Consider the following 17109-nt stretch of genomic DNA (forward strand, 5'->3'; position numbering starts at 1 on the left):
TCAAGCCTTCAGAAAGTGTTGCCTTTTCTTCTCTATTCCCATTACAATGAGCCTAGTCCTGGTCTATTTTATAGCTTCCATCTGTTCTCTCTCTTTTTTCTTCAACACCCTCAAAATAACAGTATTTCTCTATCGCTTCAAATACAGACTCTTCCACCTTGTTTTCCGTTTTCTAAAAGTGATTCATATTCAGTCGAATTTTCTACACCTCCCTGAGGACAATAGCATGCCACAGTGGAAAGGACATTAGAGCCACAGAAATGGTATCCTTTTCCATTCTGCCGCTTACTACCTAAAGAGGCTTAGGCAAGTCACTTGACTTCACTGAGTCTCAGTTTCCACAGTTACCACTTCACTTCAGAGGGTTGTAAGATTTTTTATAAATATGTATAAATATATATAAAGTACCTAGTAGTTCAATGCCTTATATTTAATAACTTTTGTGCGCCAGGTGAGCAGTGCACTATGCACTTTACATATGTCCTCTTTGGTTTTTACAACAATACTGCCGAAACACAGTAAAGGAAGCTGAGACCCTGGACAATTGAATAAATCGCCCAGGTTCCCACAGCTTACAAAGACGGAGCTGGAATTCAGTTCCAGGTCTGCCTGACTTCAGAGGCCAAGCACTCTCACAACTGGCCATACCATACCATCTGTGCCCTGCTTTTACTCTGCCGCACCTCCCTCTCTTCTCAGAATTTCTTTTTAACTCTCACATACCATTTTCATTTTATTGTTTTGTAATTGTTGCATGCAAATAGTGTCACTCTTTGAAGGCATAAGCCTTGTCACATTTTATATCTCAAAGCCCAAACAGAGTACCACACACCTATAAAGTACTTAGTAAATATTTGATTTATATAGTACTACCTCTCATTTTGTTTCCTCATTGTTTTAATCTTTTATATCCTTTTTTATAGTTCATTTCAGCAGCCACGTGGCACTCTCCATTTGGATGATGGCGAGTACTGGTCCAACAGGGCAGCCTCTTATAAAGGGAAATCTCACCGACCCATCTTTGAGAACAGCATGGACAAGATGTACAGGAACTTATACAAAAAGGCCTGTAGTTCTGCTGCTCATACACAGGAAAGCTGCTGAGGCCAGTGGTGAGAAACTGTATGAGCGTCCTTGTCAACTTCTCAATGAAAACGTTTGATGTGATCAGTATCCGTATTCCTTTTCTTTTAAACAGGTGGTTCTAATTGAGCACAGTAGTTAGACTTGAGTAAGTTTATTACTTCAAATGATAGATTATCATGGGCAAACCTCCTTTTTCCAATCACAGTAAAGAATGCTATATTCTAAAAGTCAAAGCTCTGCAACACAATTACAACCTCCATTCTGATTCGGAGAAGGCTGTTCTGTCACATCTCTCTCATATCACCAGCTACAAATCCAAAAACAGATTCTCTCTAGAAATGTTCTTCTGCCTTAATCACCTTGTAATTTTCTTTTCACCGACTTGACTGGTTATCTTGTCTAAGATTTAATTATTATTATTATTAACTCCCTTTTCTTGGTCATGAGCAAAAAGATATACTGTACGAAGATGAATTTCCCAGGAGTTTAAACCCTGTTTTAACTAGTATTTTCTACCGTTTGCTCCCTCAGAAAAGGCTATTGATATGTCTTAGCTCCTAAGATACAGCTTATTTTTTAAAATTTCTATAATCATTCACTCCCTCTTCTCTAAAAGAACTACCTAAGTTACTTAAAATGCTTAACAGTTAGCTAGAAATAGGAATGGCCATGGGTGATCCACAATGTGAATAACTGATTTTTAAAGACAGAATTTTTTGCATGATTTTCTTCTAGAGCCATATCTTTGGTGCATCCAGAATCAGAAAATAGCCTTTGTTAATAAGCCTGTAGAGACTCAGAAAGAATAAGGGACTTATATTGTAATTTCATCTCTTTAGAGTTTTCATAGGTATCAAATAGCCCAAGAAAGTAGCATCCTTACTTTAAAGGACACTTGGAACCATAAAGGGGAGGAAAATATTAGAGCGTAACTCTTTGTACTAGAAAGTTGTTAGTTGATAAAATTAGCTTCTCCCCCACGCCCCAAGCACACCTATGAGGCCAGTGAGGCTTTGAAGATATGAAGAAATCAGTTACCTTGTATTCACCAGAGTGAGTGGAAGAAAAGCAGAGAATAGGAAATGGTAAACTTGGCTTATAAACTTAAAGAGTTGACTACAAGGTAATGTTTTCTCATTGACTCCATCTTTGGTTAATTTTATAGTTATGATCTTAAAAGAAAAAACTTGAGTTAAACTCTATTTAAATTGGAATCAGCATGTAAAATTGAGTGATTTATTTTTGTAATAGGAGAAAATACATAATACTTGTTATCCAATAATAAGACTTTTTTACTTTGTGTTTGAGTGTTTTATCTGTGGCAATCTGCAAGGTATTGGCAAGCACATCAGAGATAGGAGCCAGGTGTCCTAGGCTTTAGATCTCTGGTCCTTAGTTTCCTCAGTTATCAAATGGAGAGAATGGAGTAGGTCAGCATTTCCTGAACCATGTTCTGTAGACCACTGTTCTAGGAGATGGCTATAGGAAATATAAGTATTTCATTGGTCATGTAAGTTTAGGAAAAATCTATGCACTATATTCACACCCCTCAAACTTAGAGAGTCATGCGTTTGATAACAGGAATGAAAGGGGGTCTACTGATGCTGAGAAAACAGTGGTAAACTGGAGCTGTCCGGGCAAACTACATATGGTCATCTTAGTCATAGTAAACAGTAGCATGTTAGAGGCTCTAAGAAATCCTGGCATAAATATGTTTTGCTCTAGCGTCTAGAAGAAAGTCTGACACATAGTTGGTGCTCATTAAATATTTATTGAATTAACCCAGAACTTCCTAAACTAAATTGAGTGTGTAACAATATTTGTTGTTATGGTTATCTTTCCCCTCCCATTCTGCTCCCCCAACTCCCCATACTTCCTCTGAAATGCCATCTGCAGGTACATGTGGACACAGTCAGGGAAATACTGGACTACATAATTACTGAGCTACCCCCTAGCTATAAGTTGTATGTTGATGTTTTGTATAAGCTTTTGAAGGTCAACATTGAATGATGGTTTTTTAAAAAAATCATATGTTCAACGAAACTTAGTATTTTTTCCCCTTTGGTAGAAACAAATGAAAAATTCCTCCCTTTAAAAGTTGCTTCTGGTGAAAAGGACAAATATGAACTTTAAAGAAAATATTTGCTCTCATAGAAAATCTCCTGAGTGAATAAGTATCACAAAAATTACTTATTGCACCTATATTTGCCATTGTCATACAAAGGCCACCAAAAAATGGGTCTCAAAGGGGAACTTTAGAAAGTGTTAATTTGAAAGACATTTTCCTATGGATTAAATTTGACATCTCTCTGAAGGCTCGGATGTAAATTTCCACATATGTAGCATCTTTGCTAAGTGTCTATTTCCATTCCCTAGGGGAAAGAGTGGTTTTTGTTGCTATCCTTAACTATTACTGTGAATACTTATGTTGTATTATCTTTTAAGAGTAAAACCTTTAAGTACTAATAGTTGCCTTTTCTCATTGAAAGAATCAGAAAGGTGCAGTAGTTTTTTCTCTTAATCTTTTTTTAATATCCCCTAAAATCTCGTAATAGTTACTAGGCTTAATATGAAAGATAAATAGGTCTGTCCTCTTCTTTTTAATGTAACTTTTCCTTTAAGTTAAAAAAAAAAAGAACCTGGGAATTTTAGGAAGGAAAATGTTAATTCAACTAAGAAAAAAGATGAATCATTGGACTGAGAATGAGTTCTCCCTGGTTTCACTACTAGTTGTATAACTTTGTTTAAGTCATTTATCCTTCTTGGAGCTCAGTTTTCTTACCTGTAAGGTGAGGAAGGGGTTAATTTAGAATGACCTTTTAATGTTCCAACATTTTTCTAGTTCTATAATTGATCAATATAGAAGATTAGGAAGTTCTAGGCAGCAGAGTTGTGTTGTGATTTCAAAGATAAAGCCCTTGATTAAAAATCTGGACCAAATGGAGAATTCTTATTATTGTGTTCATTTTCTAATAATAGGTTTTTTGAGATAGTTAATATACTACAAAATTCACCCTTTAAAAGTATACAGTTGAGTGGCTTTTAGTATACTCACAGAGTTGTGCAACTGTAACCACTAGCTATGTATAAAATATTTCATCACTCCAGAAGGAAATCCTGTACCCATTAGCAATCACTCCTCATTCCCTTCTCCCCTCAGCTCCTGGCAACCACTAATCTGCTTTCTGTTTCTGTGCTTATTCTGGACATTTCATATAAGTGGGATTATATAATATGTGACTTTTGTGTCTGGCTTCTTTCACGTAGCATAAGGTTTTCGGGACTCATCCCTGTTGTAACATGTATCAGTACTTCATTTCTTTTTATTACTAAAAAATAATCCATTGTGTGGATATATCACATTTTATTAATCCATTCAGTTGGTGGGCATTTCATTGTTCCCACTTTGGGGATATTATGAAAAATGCTGGTACTATTAACATTTGTGAAGTTTGTGAGGACATATCTTTTTATTTCTCTTGAGTATACACTTAGGAGTGGAATTGTTGGATCATATGGAAACTCTATGTTTAACATTTTGAAGAACTGCCGAACTGTTTTCCAAAGTGACTCAACCATTTTACCATTATTATGTTTATTTTTATCTTACCTTAGGAACTTAGGCTAATTACACATTCAAGCACTCATTCACCCATTTATCACATATTTGTTGAGCACTGTGTTAGATATAGAGTATAAAATTTTTTAATGTATCTTTCCACAAGCATGCAGATTCTATTGAGAGAGACAAATAACAGTGTATTTCAACATTTACAGTGGTTTGGTAACTTCTATGATATAAGAATGCAAGAATGAGGATAGGGCATGCTAGCTTGATGCAACAGAACCTGCAAAAGTGTGAAAATGGGAGAGAGCATGATTGTTCAGGAAGCTCCAAGTGCTTTAGCTGGAGATTGTGTGCAAGGTTGCAAATGCTTTGGTGGGACAGTTAAGAGGACCGCAAAGTGAACAACAGGCCTGGAGCAGCATTAGATGTGGTAACTTTTGAGCTGGACATTGAAAGATGGGGAGGACTTTTGTGTATAGGAAACCAAGATGGAATAAACTCAATATTGATCAGCTTTTACGAGGGTGGAGGTGGGATTGAGGAAAATGTCCAGTAATCAGTTAAAGATCTAGAACTTGGGAGAACTCAAGAATACAAAATGGATTTTTGAAGTCAGATCAAAATAATGAATTCAGGTCAAAATAAGCAAAAGCTCTATGCTGTTCATGTCCTAATTTGTATGTGACCATAATAGGTGCCCCGAGAGTAGTGGAACCCAAGTAATTGTACTTTTTACTTATTACTGAGGCCATTGTGGTAGTGAGTTAGTTTGAGGGCCCCCTTTTAGAAATTAAGAAAGATATTCTCCTCCCAATCCCAGATTGTCTAACTAGCTAGAAATTTATGTACAAAATGAAGAGGTAAGAGGGAAAAGCAAACTTGCCGTTATTGAGTTATGAGAGTATTATTTATCTCTGAATGATGTACTTTGAGTTTAATTATATGAAATTCCTTAGACAGCCAGAACTTGTGACTATTCACCCATTTAGCAAATATTATTGAAGGTCTACTCAGTTTCAGGCAATCTGCAAGGCACTGACTGACATCTAGAGATAAACATAAACCTAGTTCCTGACCCTAGTTTGTGGGAGGAGACTGACATTTACTTATTAACGGTGAGAGAAGTACTGTAATAGATAGAAACGCTATAAGGTTTGCAAATATTTTCTCCTGTTCCATTGGTCGTCTTTTCATTCTGTTGATTGTTTTCTTTGCTGTGCAGAACCTTTTTAATTTGATGTAGTTCCACTTTGTCTATTTTTGCTTTTGTTACCTTTGCTTTTAGTGTCATATCCAAGAAGTCATTGCCAAGACCAATGTCAAGAAGATGTACCCCTATATTTTCTATAGGAGTTTTACAGTTTCAGGTCTTAATTTAAATCTTTAATCCACGTTGACTTGATTTTTATGTATGGTATAAGGTAAGGGTCCAATTTCTTTTTTTTATCTTTTTTTTGCATGTTGATACTACAATTTTCCAAACACCACTTGTTGAAGAGACAGTTTTTCCCCATTGTATGTTCTTGGCACCCTTGTCAAAGATCAGTTGACTGTATGTTTTACTTTATTTCTGGGCTCTCTGTTCTGTTCCATTGCTATTTGTCTGTCTTTATGCCAGTACCATACTGTTTTAATTACTATGGGTTTGTAATTTAGTTTGAAATCAGGACTGTGATGCCTCCAGCTTTTTTGTTCTTTCTTAAGATCGCTTTGGTTATTCTGAGTCTTTTGTGGTTCTATATGATTTTATGATTGTTTTTTCTATTTCTATAAAAAATGTCATTGGATTTTGATGGGCATAACAATGAATCTGTATATCACTTTGGGTAGTGGACATTTTAACAAGCCACATGGTAACCACAAAAAAAACCCCTAAAACATAAAGAAGATACACAAAATAAAAAAAGAAAGGAATCAAAGAATGTCACTGTAAAAAAATCAACAAAGCACAAAGGAAGACAGCAAGAGAGGAATAGAGGAACAAAGTAAATATAAAACAGAAAACAACAAAATGGCAAAAGTAAGTCCTTTCCTATCAATGATTACCTTAATCATAAATTAATTAAACTCTCCAATCAAAAGACATAGAATAGCTGAATGGATAATAAAACAAGATCCAACTATATGCTGTCTACAGGAAACTCACTTTATATTTAAGAACACACATAGGCTAAAAATGAAGGAATGGAAAAACAGTATTCCATGCAAATAGTAAACAAGAGAGCATAGGTGCCTATATTAATTTCAGAAAAAATAGACTTTAAGTGTCAGAAGCATCACTACATTTCTGTTGCAGTATAAGTTTAAAGAAGTTTAGCTTTCTGAGTTTATGACATAGTTCAGAAATAAGGTGAGAGAAAATCTTTAATGCCTTTGAATATATGTAATAGAATTGAGATTAAGTGTATCCTATTAGAGGCTTACTTTTATCAGTGAAAGTCATTTTTCACTGGAGTTTTTGTTTGTGTGTTTGTTTTTTAGTAAAATTAGTGATATATGCAAATAAAATGTTGAAGAAGGATTTATGTATATATGTTTTCAGAAAGTTCTATTTCTAGGGCATTGACAACAACATTGAACAGTAGAAAAAGCACTTTCTTCACAACTTTTCTGAACCTTATTTTTTTTACCTGTGAAAAAGGATATTAATAAGCACTGCCCCTCCGTTTCTCATAGAGTATTAGGATTAAATAGGAAAGTAAATGTGGACATTCTTCTACATATATTAGGCACTATCCTAATTACTTTTTGGAAGTGATCTGGGGAAAGAAATTTGCAGTTTGAAAAATATTCCATCTGGCATAATAGCAATACTGTTGTTTGTAGAGTTGAACAGACCTCATATTTCTTTCTCTGTTTCCTTGTCACCTCTGTGTTACTTAACTTTTCTGAACTTGTTTTCTCACTTGTAAAATGGAAGCTATTTTCATAGGTTTCTTGTGATCATTTAAAGAGTTAATGCATGTGGAACATGTTGTACAATGCATGGTGCTCAGTAAAGGGTAACTGTAATAACTGAAATTCCAAGTCAATATACAGTGATATTCTGAAAGATCTTGAAGATCTGATTGGAGAAAAAAAATGGAATAAATGTAAAAATTTTTTCAAAATTATTTTAAGACACAAGACCAAATTATTCAGATTTTTTTGGTATGGCTCTTAAATTTACTAGTTATTTAGTTTATGTAGGTTGTATAGTATTGTGAGAAGAGTCATATACCTGGGTTTGTATTCTATACTGTGGTGCTGTCTGGAGATATTAGACCTTAATTTTATTATTTATAAAATGAGAATGATACCTACCTAGGTTGGTTACTATGAAGAACATATTAGGTAAATGATGCAAAGTGACTAGCATTGTACCTGAAAAATAGTAGATGCTTAAAATTGATTTAATACCCTTTCCCTTTCATTAGTTTCATCATTTTGTGCATAAATCCACGCAGGCATGGACAGCTACCTTAGCATCATTATTTTTACTATAAAATTTAAAATCCTGTTAACCTTGTATATGTTGTGCACTTCGGTAGAGGTTTTACATAGATTTTACAAGTGAAACTAAACACATGACTTTAGTCTTTGAGAATATTGTCCACTTCAACTTTCTTTGTGACTTCTCTCACTTGTCAAGGTATTATTTTTAAAACAAAAATAAATTTAGTTTGAGGGTATGTCCTATTAACCAGTTTTGATAGTAGGAAGTTTATTTTGTCCTTCGTTTATTTTGGATTTAGCACAGTTATGTTTTGTAAATTAACCATATGCTTTTGATTTGGGGGATGTTAGAGGTAGAAGTTAAAGTAAATCACCCTAATTCAATAGAAGTAACCCTGGATCATCTCAGCCAGATGCACATCCCTGCACGTCTTAAGAATTTATAATAATGTGATTGAGCAATCACGTTTTTCAGAAAACTATACTGTTTGACACTAGTCACAGAGATATATGTATGTGTGTGTGTGTGCGTGTACTTACATACATATACACATGCACACAAAACTTTTTTTAAATAGACTAAGGTTTACCAGGTAATTTTTTAGAAGTCTTAAAATTTTAAAAATGTTAATTACAAAAAATTTTCTTTAGCAATCTCAACCTAAGATATACATAAAATAAATTTTAAAATATATTTACATGTTTTTGGAAATTGCTGGCTAATGAGTATTATATTTTAGTTATTGCATCTTACTGCATATAAATTATTCACTGCTCAGAAAAATAGCCTAGTGGTTAAATACACAGCCTCTGGAGTCACACTGCTAGATTCCAATCACACTTCAACCACTTAATAACTGTGTGACCTTAGACAAATTACCTGATTTGTTTGTTTCTAGTTTTGTCATCTATAAAATGAAGATACTATTACCAATCCCATGGGGTCATTATGAATATTAAATTAGTTAACAAATAGTGCTTAAAACAAGGCCTTGAACGTGGTAAGGGCTGTATAAAGGATATGATTTACTACAATTATTATTGCTGTTGTTATTGTTACATAGCTGACTGATTATCTGTTGGACTCATCGGAAACATGTATGTTTTCTGAAACAGTTATTTAGTATAGCCCCCTTTTCCCCATTTATAATAATATTCTGTTGCTATATAAAAAACTATATTTGAAAGGAATCTACCACTCAAGAAGAACGTATTAAAAATATTTCACATTTTCCTGGAGGATAGAAAAAATATTCTATCTTGACTCTCCTTTGTGGCCCAGCAGTTGTTCACTTATGATACATTCCTACAGCTATGCAGCATAAAGAATGTGTTTTGGCATAGAAACTGCATAATTTGGAGAGGTTTTTGTTGATATTCTTAAACAAAAACAGTCAAACTAATTTCAGTTCCACTGGAAACCCAGGGGGGTAATTGTTTTTGCTAAATGAGAGAAAAGATACCAGCTTTTGAATTAGAAATTTTCAAGTGTTTATGTTGGGAAAATGGAAGAAAAAGAACATTTGACTTCAGTGAATTTTTATCCACCATTTAGAAAAACTATTTCCACTAAACTTTTATGATAAATAATAACTTGTATTTCTCCATACATGTTTATGAATTAGGTAGGGCAGGGGTTATAATGCTACACTGTTACAAATGAGAAAACTCCAGTTTGGGTTTAATGTCTCTTGCAGGTCTCACAGTGGGGGGTGTAAGTGGCTGAATGAGGACTTAAACCCATAAATTAGTATTTTCTCATAAATATTCTATTGAACTTTTTCCTTCTATTGCTTGATTTTCCTTAAGTATTGAATTTCATATTGGATTTTAAGAGACGATACTTGATTCTCAGTGATTGATCACTTCTATATATGGAGGAGGCTTATTTTCCATTATTCAGACTTTTTGATATGTTTGTAAATAGCTCCAACCATTTGTTTTTCCTTCTCCCTGCTCTGTCCCTACTTGTTGGCCAATTCACCCACTTATGAACATACCTCCAGTCCATTGAACAGTGAGGGAAATTAAACTAGCCAGCTTATAACTAGTTAGCAGCTCTACTAGAAAGGTTTAGTAATAAAGACTTCCATGGGATATAAAGAATTCAGTGATCTAGTTACCACAAATAATTGGAAATTGTCATAATTTGGAAGTAACTTTTCCTCAGGCATAGGATACAGATGTAGAGTACCTGAGACGTACGTAACATTCATCTCATTAGTGGAACGTGCATGACTATGTACCATCCCGATCTAAAGCTGGTAAAGATTTTGGTTGTGTTCCAGTTCAGTATTTCCAAATCCTGACTGATGAGAATCACTTAGGAAGCAGTTAAAACTAGTTTCCTCATCTCAGCGTCTGGAGATCCTGATGCAGTAAATTTAACTTTTTTAAAGAGTCTTTAAGAGTTTTTGAGCCTCTCTAGGTGATTGTGATGTTAGCCCAGGTTGGTGAACCATGAGTCTGTCACCTCTTCATGGCTTCCTCTCTATTAAGGAGAAAGAAGGCCTTTTTTCAGCTGGTTTAAATTTCTCCTTCTTAAAATGTTATCATTTTGTTAACCTCTTCATCATCTGAATGTTTTTGTATTGTAGGCACAAAATACCTTGAGCTCCAAGGTTTATGGCTGTCTCTTGATTTCCATGTGAATTATATACCTTTGGGGGTATCGGTGGCTAACCTTTAAATACCAGGTTTTTTTCTCCCTTCATCTAAACTCATATCAAGTTTATACATTTATACATTATCAAGCTCATACATTTATTTATGCATTCATTAAGCAAACATCAAGTACCTATTATGAACTAAATATTGTGAGTGGCACTGGGCAAATATCAAATAAATATGTCCTGACCTCTCACAGACACATTATAATACAGTCTGTTATAAAATGTTTATTGTGGATATACATATATAAACAAATACATATATTATAAATATATAATACAAGTAAATATATGAAGGAGATGTTTGGGTGGGTTCTTTAGGAGCATGGAAGAGGGAAGCAACCACGTCCTTAATGAGTGAAGGAAGGCATCACAAAGGAATCAGTCTCTCATCTTGATCTTAATGGATGATTTTATCAGGAGAGGAGGGGCAGGGCATCGGAGCTGCCGTGGGCATGAAAGAAACACAGCATCTTCAGGAAACTGCAAGGAGTTCACTGTGGTTAGAGTACAAGGGTGTAGGGTGAAATGGGGGCCCAAGATAAGGGGGAAATGTATGTTGAAATTACATCAAGGCACTTCTTCATATGCCTTACTATAGAATTTGAATTCTGTCCTCAAACCAAAAAAAATATTTAGGGGCTCAAGTAATGCCATTTCGTCCTCATAATATCATTAGCAGATATATTTGACACTCCAAAGGTCATATTAAGACCAAAGGTAAGAGTTTTGTAGCCTGTGTTTCTCCAGCCATTTTTCATCTTTCAACATATTTATTGAGCTCCAAGAAGGAGCTCCATCTGCAAGTGCATGTCAGACACTTTGGATGACATAAAAAATACTTCTTAAATGTTCTCACGGAATTTTCAGTCTAATTTAGCAGATGACATAAATACTTGAAAAGACCGCAGTAAAGAGATAGGAATCTATAATTACTGAAGAGTCAGTGAGTAATAAGGGTTCAAAAGATGGAGAGAACTAGTCATTTGTCTGAAAAGGCTTCATGAATACAGAGGAAGGATATGAGATCAGTCTGCAGCATGGGTTGGGTTAGAATAGCTAGGAAAAGAGAAAAGTACTTTTTTTTTTTTTTTTTTTTTTGCGGTACGTGGGCCTCTCACTGTTGTGGCCTCTCCCGTTGCGGAGCACGGGCTCTGGACGCGCAGGCTCAGCGGCCATGGCTCACGGGCCCAGCCACTCCACGGCATGTGGGATCTTCCCGGACCGGGGCACGAACCCGTGTCCCCTGCATCGGCAGGCGGACTCTCAACCACTGCGCCACCAGGGAAACCCCCCCGAGAAAAGTACTTTAAGTGGAAAAAAATTGAGCAGTGGCATAAAGGTGTGGAAATAAGGGTTCATGAAGTGTGTTTGAGGACAGCAAGTTGATCACTTGCCTGGATAGAGTTCCACGTAGGGAAAGAGCATTGACAATAAGTAAATACAGCTTCAAAATGAAATGAAACCTTTAGAAAACCTCGTAAGAAAGGCTATTCCTGAATTTGCTCTTGATCCAACTTAAAGATATCAAATAAAACTCAAACCGCAGCTGAACTTTAAAAAATAAATATTTTGTAATAGAAGAGTATTTCCTGGCATTAAGATACTTTCAAACACTAAAATCATTGCCAGAGATTTTCCAGCTTAAACTCAGTTGTTTAAATGCATTGGAAAGAGCTTTAGATAGCTTTTTATGTTTGGTTTAGACTTCTTTTGTGTTGTTTTTTTTTTAATGCCCATAAGGTCATTTCTTTTTTTTTTTTTTTTTAATGCCCATAGGTCATTTTTTTTTTAATTTATTTATTTATTTATGGCTGTGTTGGGTCTTCGTTTCTGTGTGAGGGCTTTCTCTAGTTGTGGCAAGCGGGGGCCACACTTCATCGCGGTGCGCGGGCCTCACTATCACAGCCTCTCTTGTTGCAGAGCACCGGCTCCAGACACGCAGGCTCAGTAATTGTGGCTCATGGGCCCAGTTGCTCCGCGGCATGTAGGATCTTCCCAGACCAGGGCTCAAACCTGTGTCCCCTGCATTGGCAGGCAGATTCTCAACCACTGCGCCACCAGGGAAGCCCCCTAGACATTTTTTTTTTCAAGGAAAACACAGAAAAGTGTAGCCATTGGTCCTGTGTACACAAAGAGCATAATTGTCATGTCTTTGTCTGCTAGATATCTGCATTTCATTCATTGTTTGCCCACAGCCAGTGAACCTTAGGGATAATTCTTTCTTGCCTTGGACCAAGAACAAAACTATAGATAAGTTCCACAAGTCAGACATCAAAGATTAATATAAAAACATTTTCCAATAAACTTATAATCATTGTTTTTATATCAATTTTTCTAGGAAAATATTGCAACTTTAATTGGACTTTTCAAATGTTATTATTTTCTGATCTTAAAAAGCAATACTGCAAAGGGCTTCCCTGGTGGCACAGTGGTTGAGAGTCCACCTGCCGATGCAGGGGTCACGGGTTCGTGTCCCGGTCCGGGAAGATCCCATATGCCGCGGAGCGGCTGGGCCTGTGAGCCATGGCCGCTGAGCCTGCGCGTCCGGAGCCTGTGCTCCGCAACAGGAGAGGCCACAACAGTGAGAGGCCCGCGTACTGCAAAAAAGAAAAAAAAAAAGCAATACTGCATAAAAATTGGAAGATTTATAAAGTACTCATGTGAAAGTATCAATAAAAACTTGAGATAACTTGCCATATTTTTGTATGTTTTATTGCAGTATTCTGTGCATTTCTACAGTCATTTGTTTCTTTAAACAGATTTCATATCTTACTAGTTTAATGGTAACACATACACATTTCATTTTTCTAAAATGATGCATAAATGTATGTTTAATAGTTATCTAATATTGCACTGATGTGCTATGAATTAATTTAATCATTCCTCTGTGGTTGGACATCTCAGCTGTTTCCTAAGTGTGTGTGTCTATTATGTATTTAAACCAAGAAGAAACATGTATGCACCAAAGGTAGGTTATATGATCTACTTATGCAATGTGCAAGCAGAAAATGGGTGACAGAAGGATTGTTCTTCCTTTCTTGTTTGTTTGTACCAGAATCCTCTATTGTTTACATACATTTTAGCCTCTGTGTCATTTTCAGAAGCTTTATTTTTCTCACTTACTTTTTGGTTTGGATAAGACTTAAATATAAAATCCATCTGCGAAGCATATTGTATATTCACATTGAAGGCTAAAAACCCATTTTTAATTAAAACTTTATTCAGCACTCGTGGTTCACTTTGTCCTGTTTTTATTATGAAACACTTCAGCCTTCTTCCTAAAACACATATGCCTTGTACATTTCAAGATGTTCCTTGTTACTCATGCAGAACTAGTTTCTTTATGCTGTCAGCTCATGCCATATGTCTGGCTGTTCATTTTGCTTCCCTTTCTGGTATTTGTGTGGGCAGCATCTTGTATGTAATGCAAGTTAGTTTTATTCCCATCTCTTTCACAAAACTTGTCAGAAGGTAAACTAGCAAACTGGAAACACCGCATATTCTCTGACATGTTAGGTTACACATGATGCTAAAGGATGTAGCCTTTCTTAAGTTCCTAATGTTTATAAGATATGAAAAGAAAATGTGGCCAGTGAGATCTGAAGTCTTGCCAGATGTGAATAATTACAATTAAGATACTACTGATGCTGCTTGGCTATAGCATACATTATATAAACTGCAATTCTTTAGTATTGATTTTTTAAGCCAAATGTGAAGATTGGGTGGAGGGGGCAGGAAGCATAAAAATCAGATTATTTTTCAGCCACACACCATCATGCTGTCATCTGAAAGTCTCTTTGCAGGATTGTCCACACCATATAAGTGGTTTTTGAGATGACTGGTGTTACACTTCAAAGTAGGTGTAGTCAGAGACGAACTAAGTTAAAAGCAATGATGTTTCAAGTTGAATCTGAATTGGAAAAGGGATTAGCTCTGATAGCATTAGAAAGTTCGCTTTGGGGCTTCCCTGGTGGCGCAGTGGTTGAGAGTCCGCCTGCCGATGCAGGGGACACAGGTTCGTGCCCCGGTCTGGGAAGATCCCACATGCCGCGGAGCGGCTGGGTCCGTGAGCCATGGCTGCTGAGCCTGCGCGTCCGGAGCCTGTGCTCCGCAACGGGAGAGGCCGCAGCAGTGAGAGGCCCGCAAAGAAAAAAAAAAAAAGAAAGTTCACTTTGCCTTTAAAGAAAACTATTAGTCAGGATAGGCTTTACATTCTCCGTAGTACAAAGTCCTCAAACTGAAAACCTCTACTGTTTGAATCCTAATGAGTGGTTTCTGAATATCTGAATTTTTCCAATCGTTCTGTTATACTTTAATTATAATATTCTTCTAACTATTGACTGGAACATCTTCTAAATTTTTCACATATTTCCTAACCTCCGTAAAACGAAGGATCCAGGGTATATTTCAATGCATTCTTGATGATTTTGGCTTACCAGTCTGAACATCAGTTATTGTATCAGGCAATGTAAATGCAGGGCTGTGAAGGTAGAGGAGAGCCATTTGTGCCAGCAATGACCGCCTCCACACTATTCTGACTCTTTTGTTTAGTTTTAGCAGTTATGCTGCTTTGGTGTTAGTCCTTCCCTTGTTGACACTTTGTCTCATTATTTCAGAATTTCTTTCCTCCTCAGATTTTCTGTTTATGATGTAGAGTGGGCTTGGGGACCAGGTTACCAGTTTGATATGATTGTATAAAACAAGAATGGAAATGTCCTGTTCGGGAGCTTTTAGGTACTGATCTTATGTCATCAACTTTGACTATTATGAGGAGTTGTTTGCTTCTTGCTCCATCCACACATGGATGAACTGCTGTGTCCAGAGTATAGGTGTTAGTGTGAATGTTAACAGCCTCTCCAAATCCAGTTGAATGTCTAAGGATAAAATTACTTTGGCCTAATGTTCTAATTTCACATAAATTTTAATATGAGAGAAGCGTAAGTGCATTTAGACTACACTGAGGTTCCTTTATATGATGATTTACTATATCATACGCCTTCCACCCTCAGATGGATTAGAATTCATGTTTTTAACTATGGTAGCACACAACCTATGATGCAAGATTTATCGAGTCCTAAGGAGAAAGGGACAGACAGGTGGGTTACACTTCAACAAGGAAATACTATAGTAAGTATAAACAAGTCCAATTGTGAACTCTAGAGGCTAAAGGAAGAGTTAAGAGAGAGGTGGGGGTTGATGGGTGGGTAAAGGGACAAGAGAAAATGCTCCTTTCTTGTCTCAAGGAACAAGATAAGTAACTCAGTGCTACAAATACTAGAGTTGCATTCATTAAACATTTTTAAATGCTCTTACTACTCTATCTTGGAAAGCCAGAAAATATTCAGGTACAGAGTACTCTGGGAACAAAGGGAAGGTGTCATTAATTCTGCTACAGGAAGAGGGGGTCCAGGAAATTTTTACAGACATTTTCTGTGGACCCTAACGGATGCATGGGATCTTGGGAGGCAGAGATGTGCAAAAGGACAGTGTAGGCAAAGGGAACAGCTAGGACAAAGAGGAAGTCGGATAACAGAGATGACATTGTCTCTTTTGCCACAATGAGCTCTTGTATCTTATAGCAGAGGACAAGGAACAGTGTAATGTAGTAAGTAAGAGCCCTGGCTTAGTTAAATCAGCCTAGTTTGGAGTCCTATCAGTATCATGCACCAATTGTGTGAGTTGGCGGCAAGGTGCTGAATCATTCTGTGCCTCCACGCCTCACTTCCTCATCAGGAGAAGAGAAAATGAACCTATCCCCAGGGCTACCATGTTGTACAACTGCGGGTGGCATCATTCACATTGTACCCAGAGGCCCTACCTGTCTCAGGTGGGTAGGGGAATTAAACAAGACAATACATATATAACATTTAGCATGGTAGCTGCACATAGTCAATGCTCAATAAACATTTGCTACTGTTAATCAGGCAGCTAGAATTTTAAAGAATGAATGCATCTGAAATCCCTTTTTTTATAAGGGTATATATATATCTGTGTATATCCTTGTTAATCAATCTATGTGTTCCTGAGATTATTTTAAATACAATGCAAGATTTACTTTGCTTAATTTACTGGGCTTTAAAATGTATTGTGAAAGAAGCAACCAAAGACCAAAGCAAAACAAAACCCAAAACATTAAATCCCTCTAAGAGGTTTTGAATGAACAATTTTTTTTTGTCTTCAGTCTTGGTTCATTTGATTCATGCCAAATGCATGAACATCTCAACTATATTGATTTTTATTAATAAAACCTATAATCTGTGACTATCCAGTGTTTCCACTGGGGACTTTTTCTAGTGCAATTTTGTGACCCTGAAGTTTAAAGAGGTTTATTTTTTCTTCCTTCTTTCT

The 17109-nt window shown here is 36.2% G+C and overlaps 1 protein-coding gene across 3 annotated transcripts in view; it reads left to right on the forward strand.

The window, feature by feature from the left end:
• SPATA6 (spermatogenesis associated 6) overlaps window positions 1-17109 on the forward strand; it is a 171875-nt gene that overhangs the window by 148112 nt on the left and 6654 nt on the right. For 2 of the 3 annotated variants that reach the window (XM_022575640.3, XM_022575642.2), the window contains exon 13: window positions 924-17109. In XM_022575640.3, coding sequence (XP_022431348.1) covers window positions 924-1104 — 181 coding nt within the window. In that variant the 3' untranslated portion in view covers window positions 1105-17109. The remainder of the gene's footprint in view (window positions 1-923) is intronic. The other variant, XM_022575641.2, reaches the window with a different exon arrangement.

Source organism: Delphinapterus leucas, chromosome 1 (assembly GCF_059928025.1).
Source record: "Delphinapterus leucas isolate spDelLeu-1000000601 "Yukka" chromosome 1, BTC_Dleu_Yukka2, whole genome shotgun sequence".
NCBI lineage: Eukaryota > Metazoa > Chordata > Mammalia > Artiodactyla > Monodontidae > Delphinapterus > Delphinapterus leucas.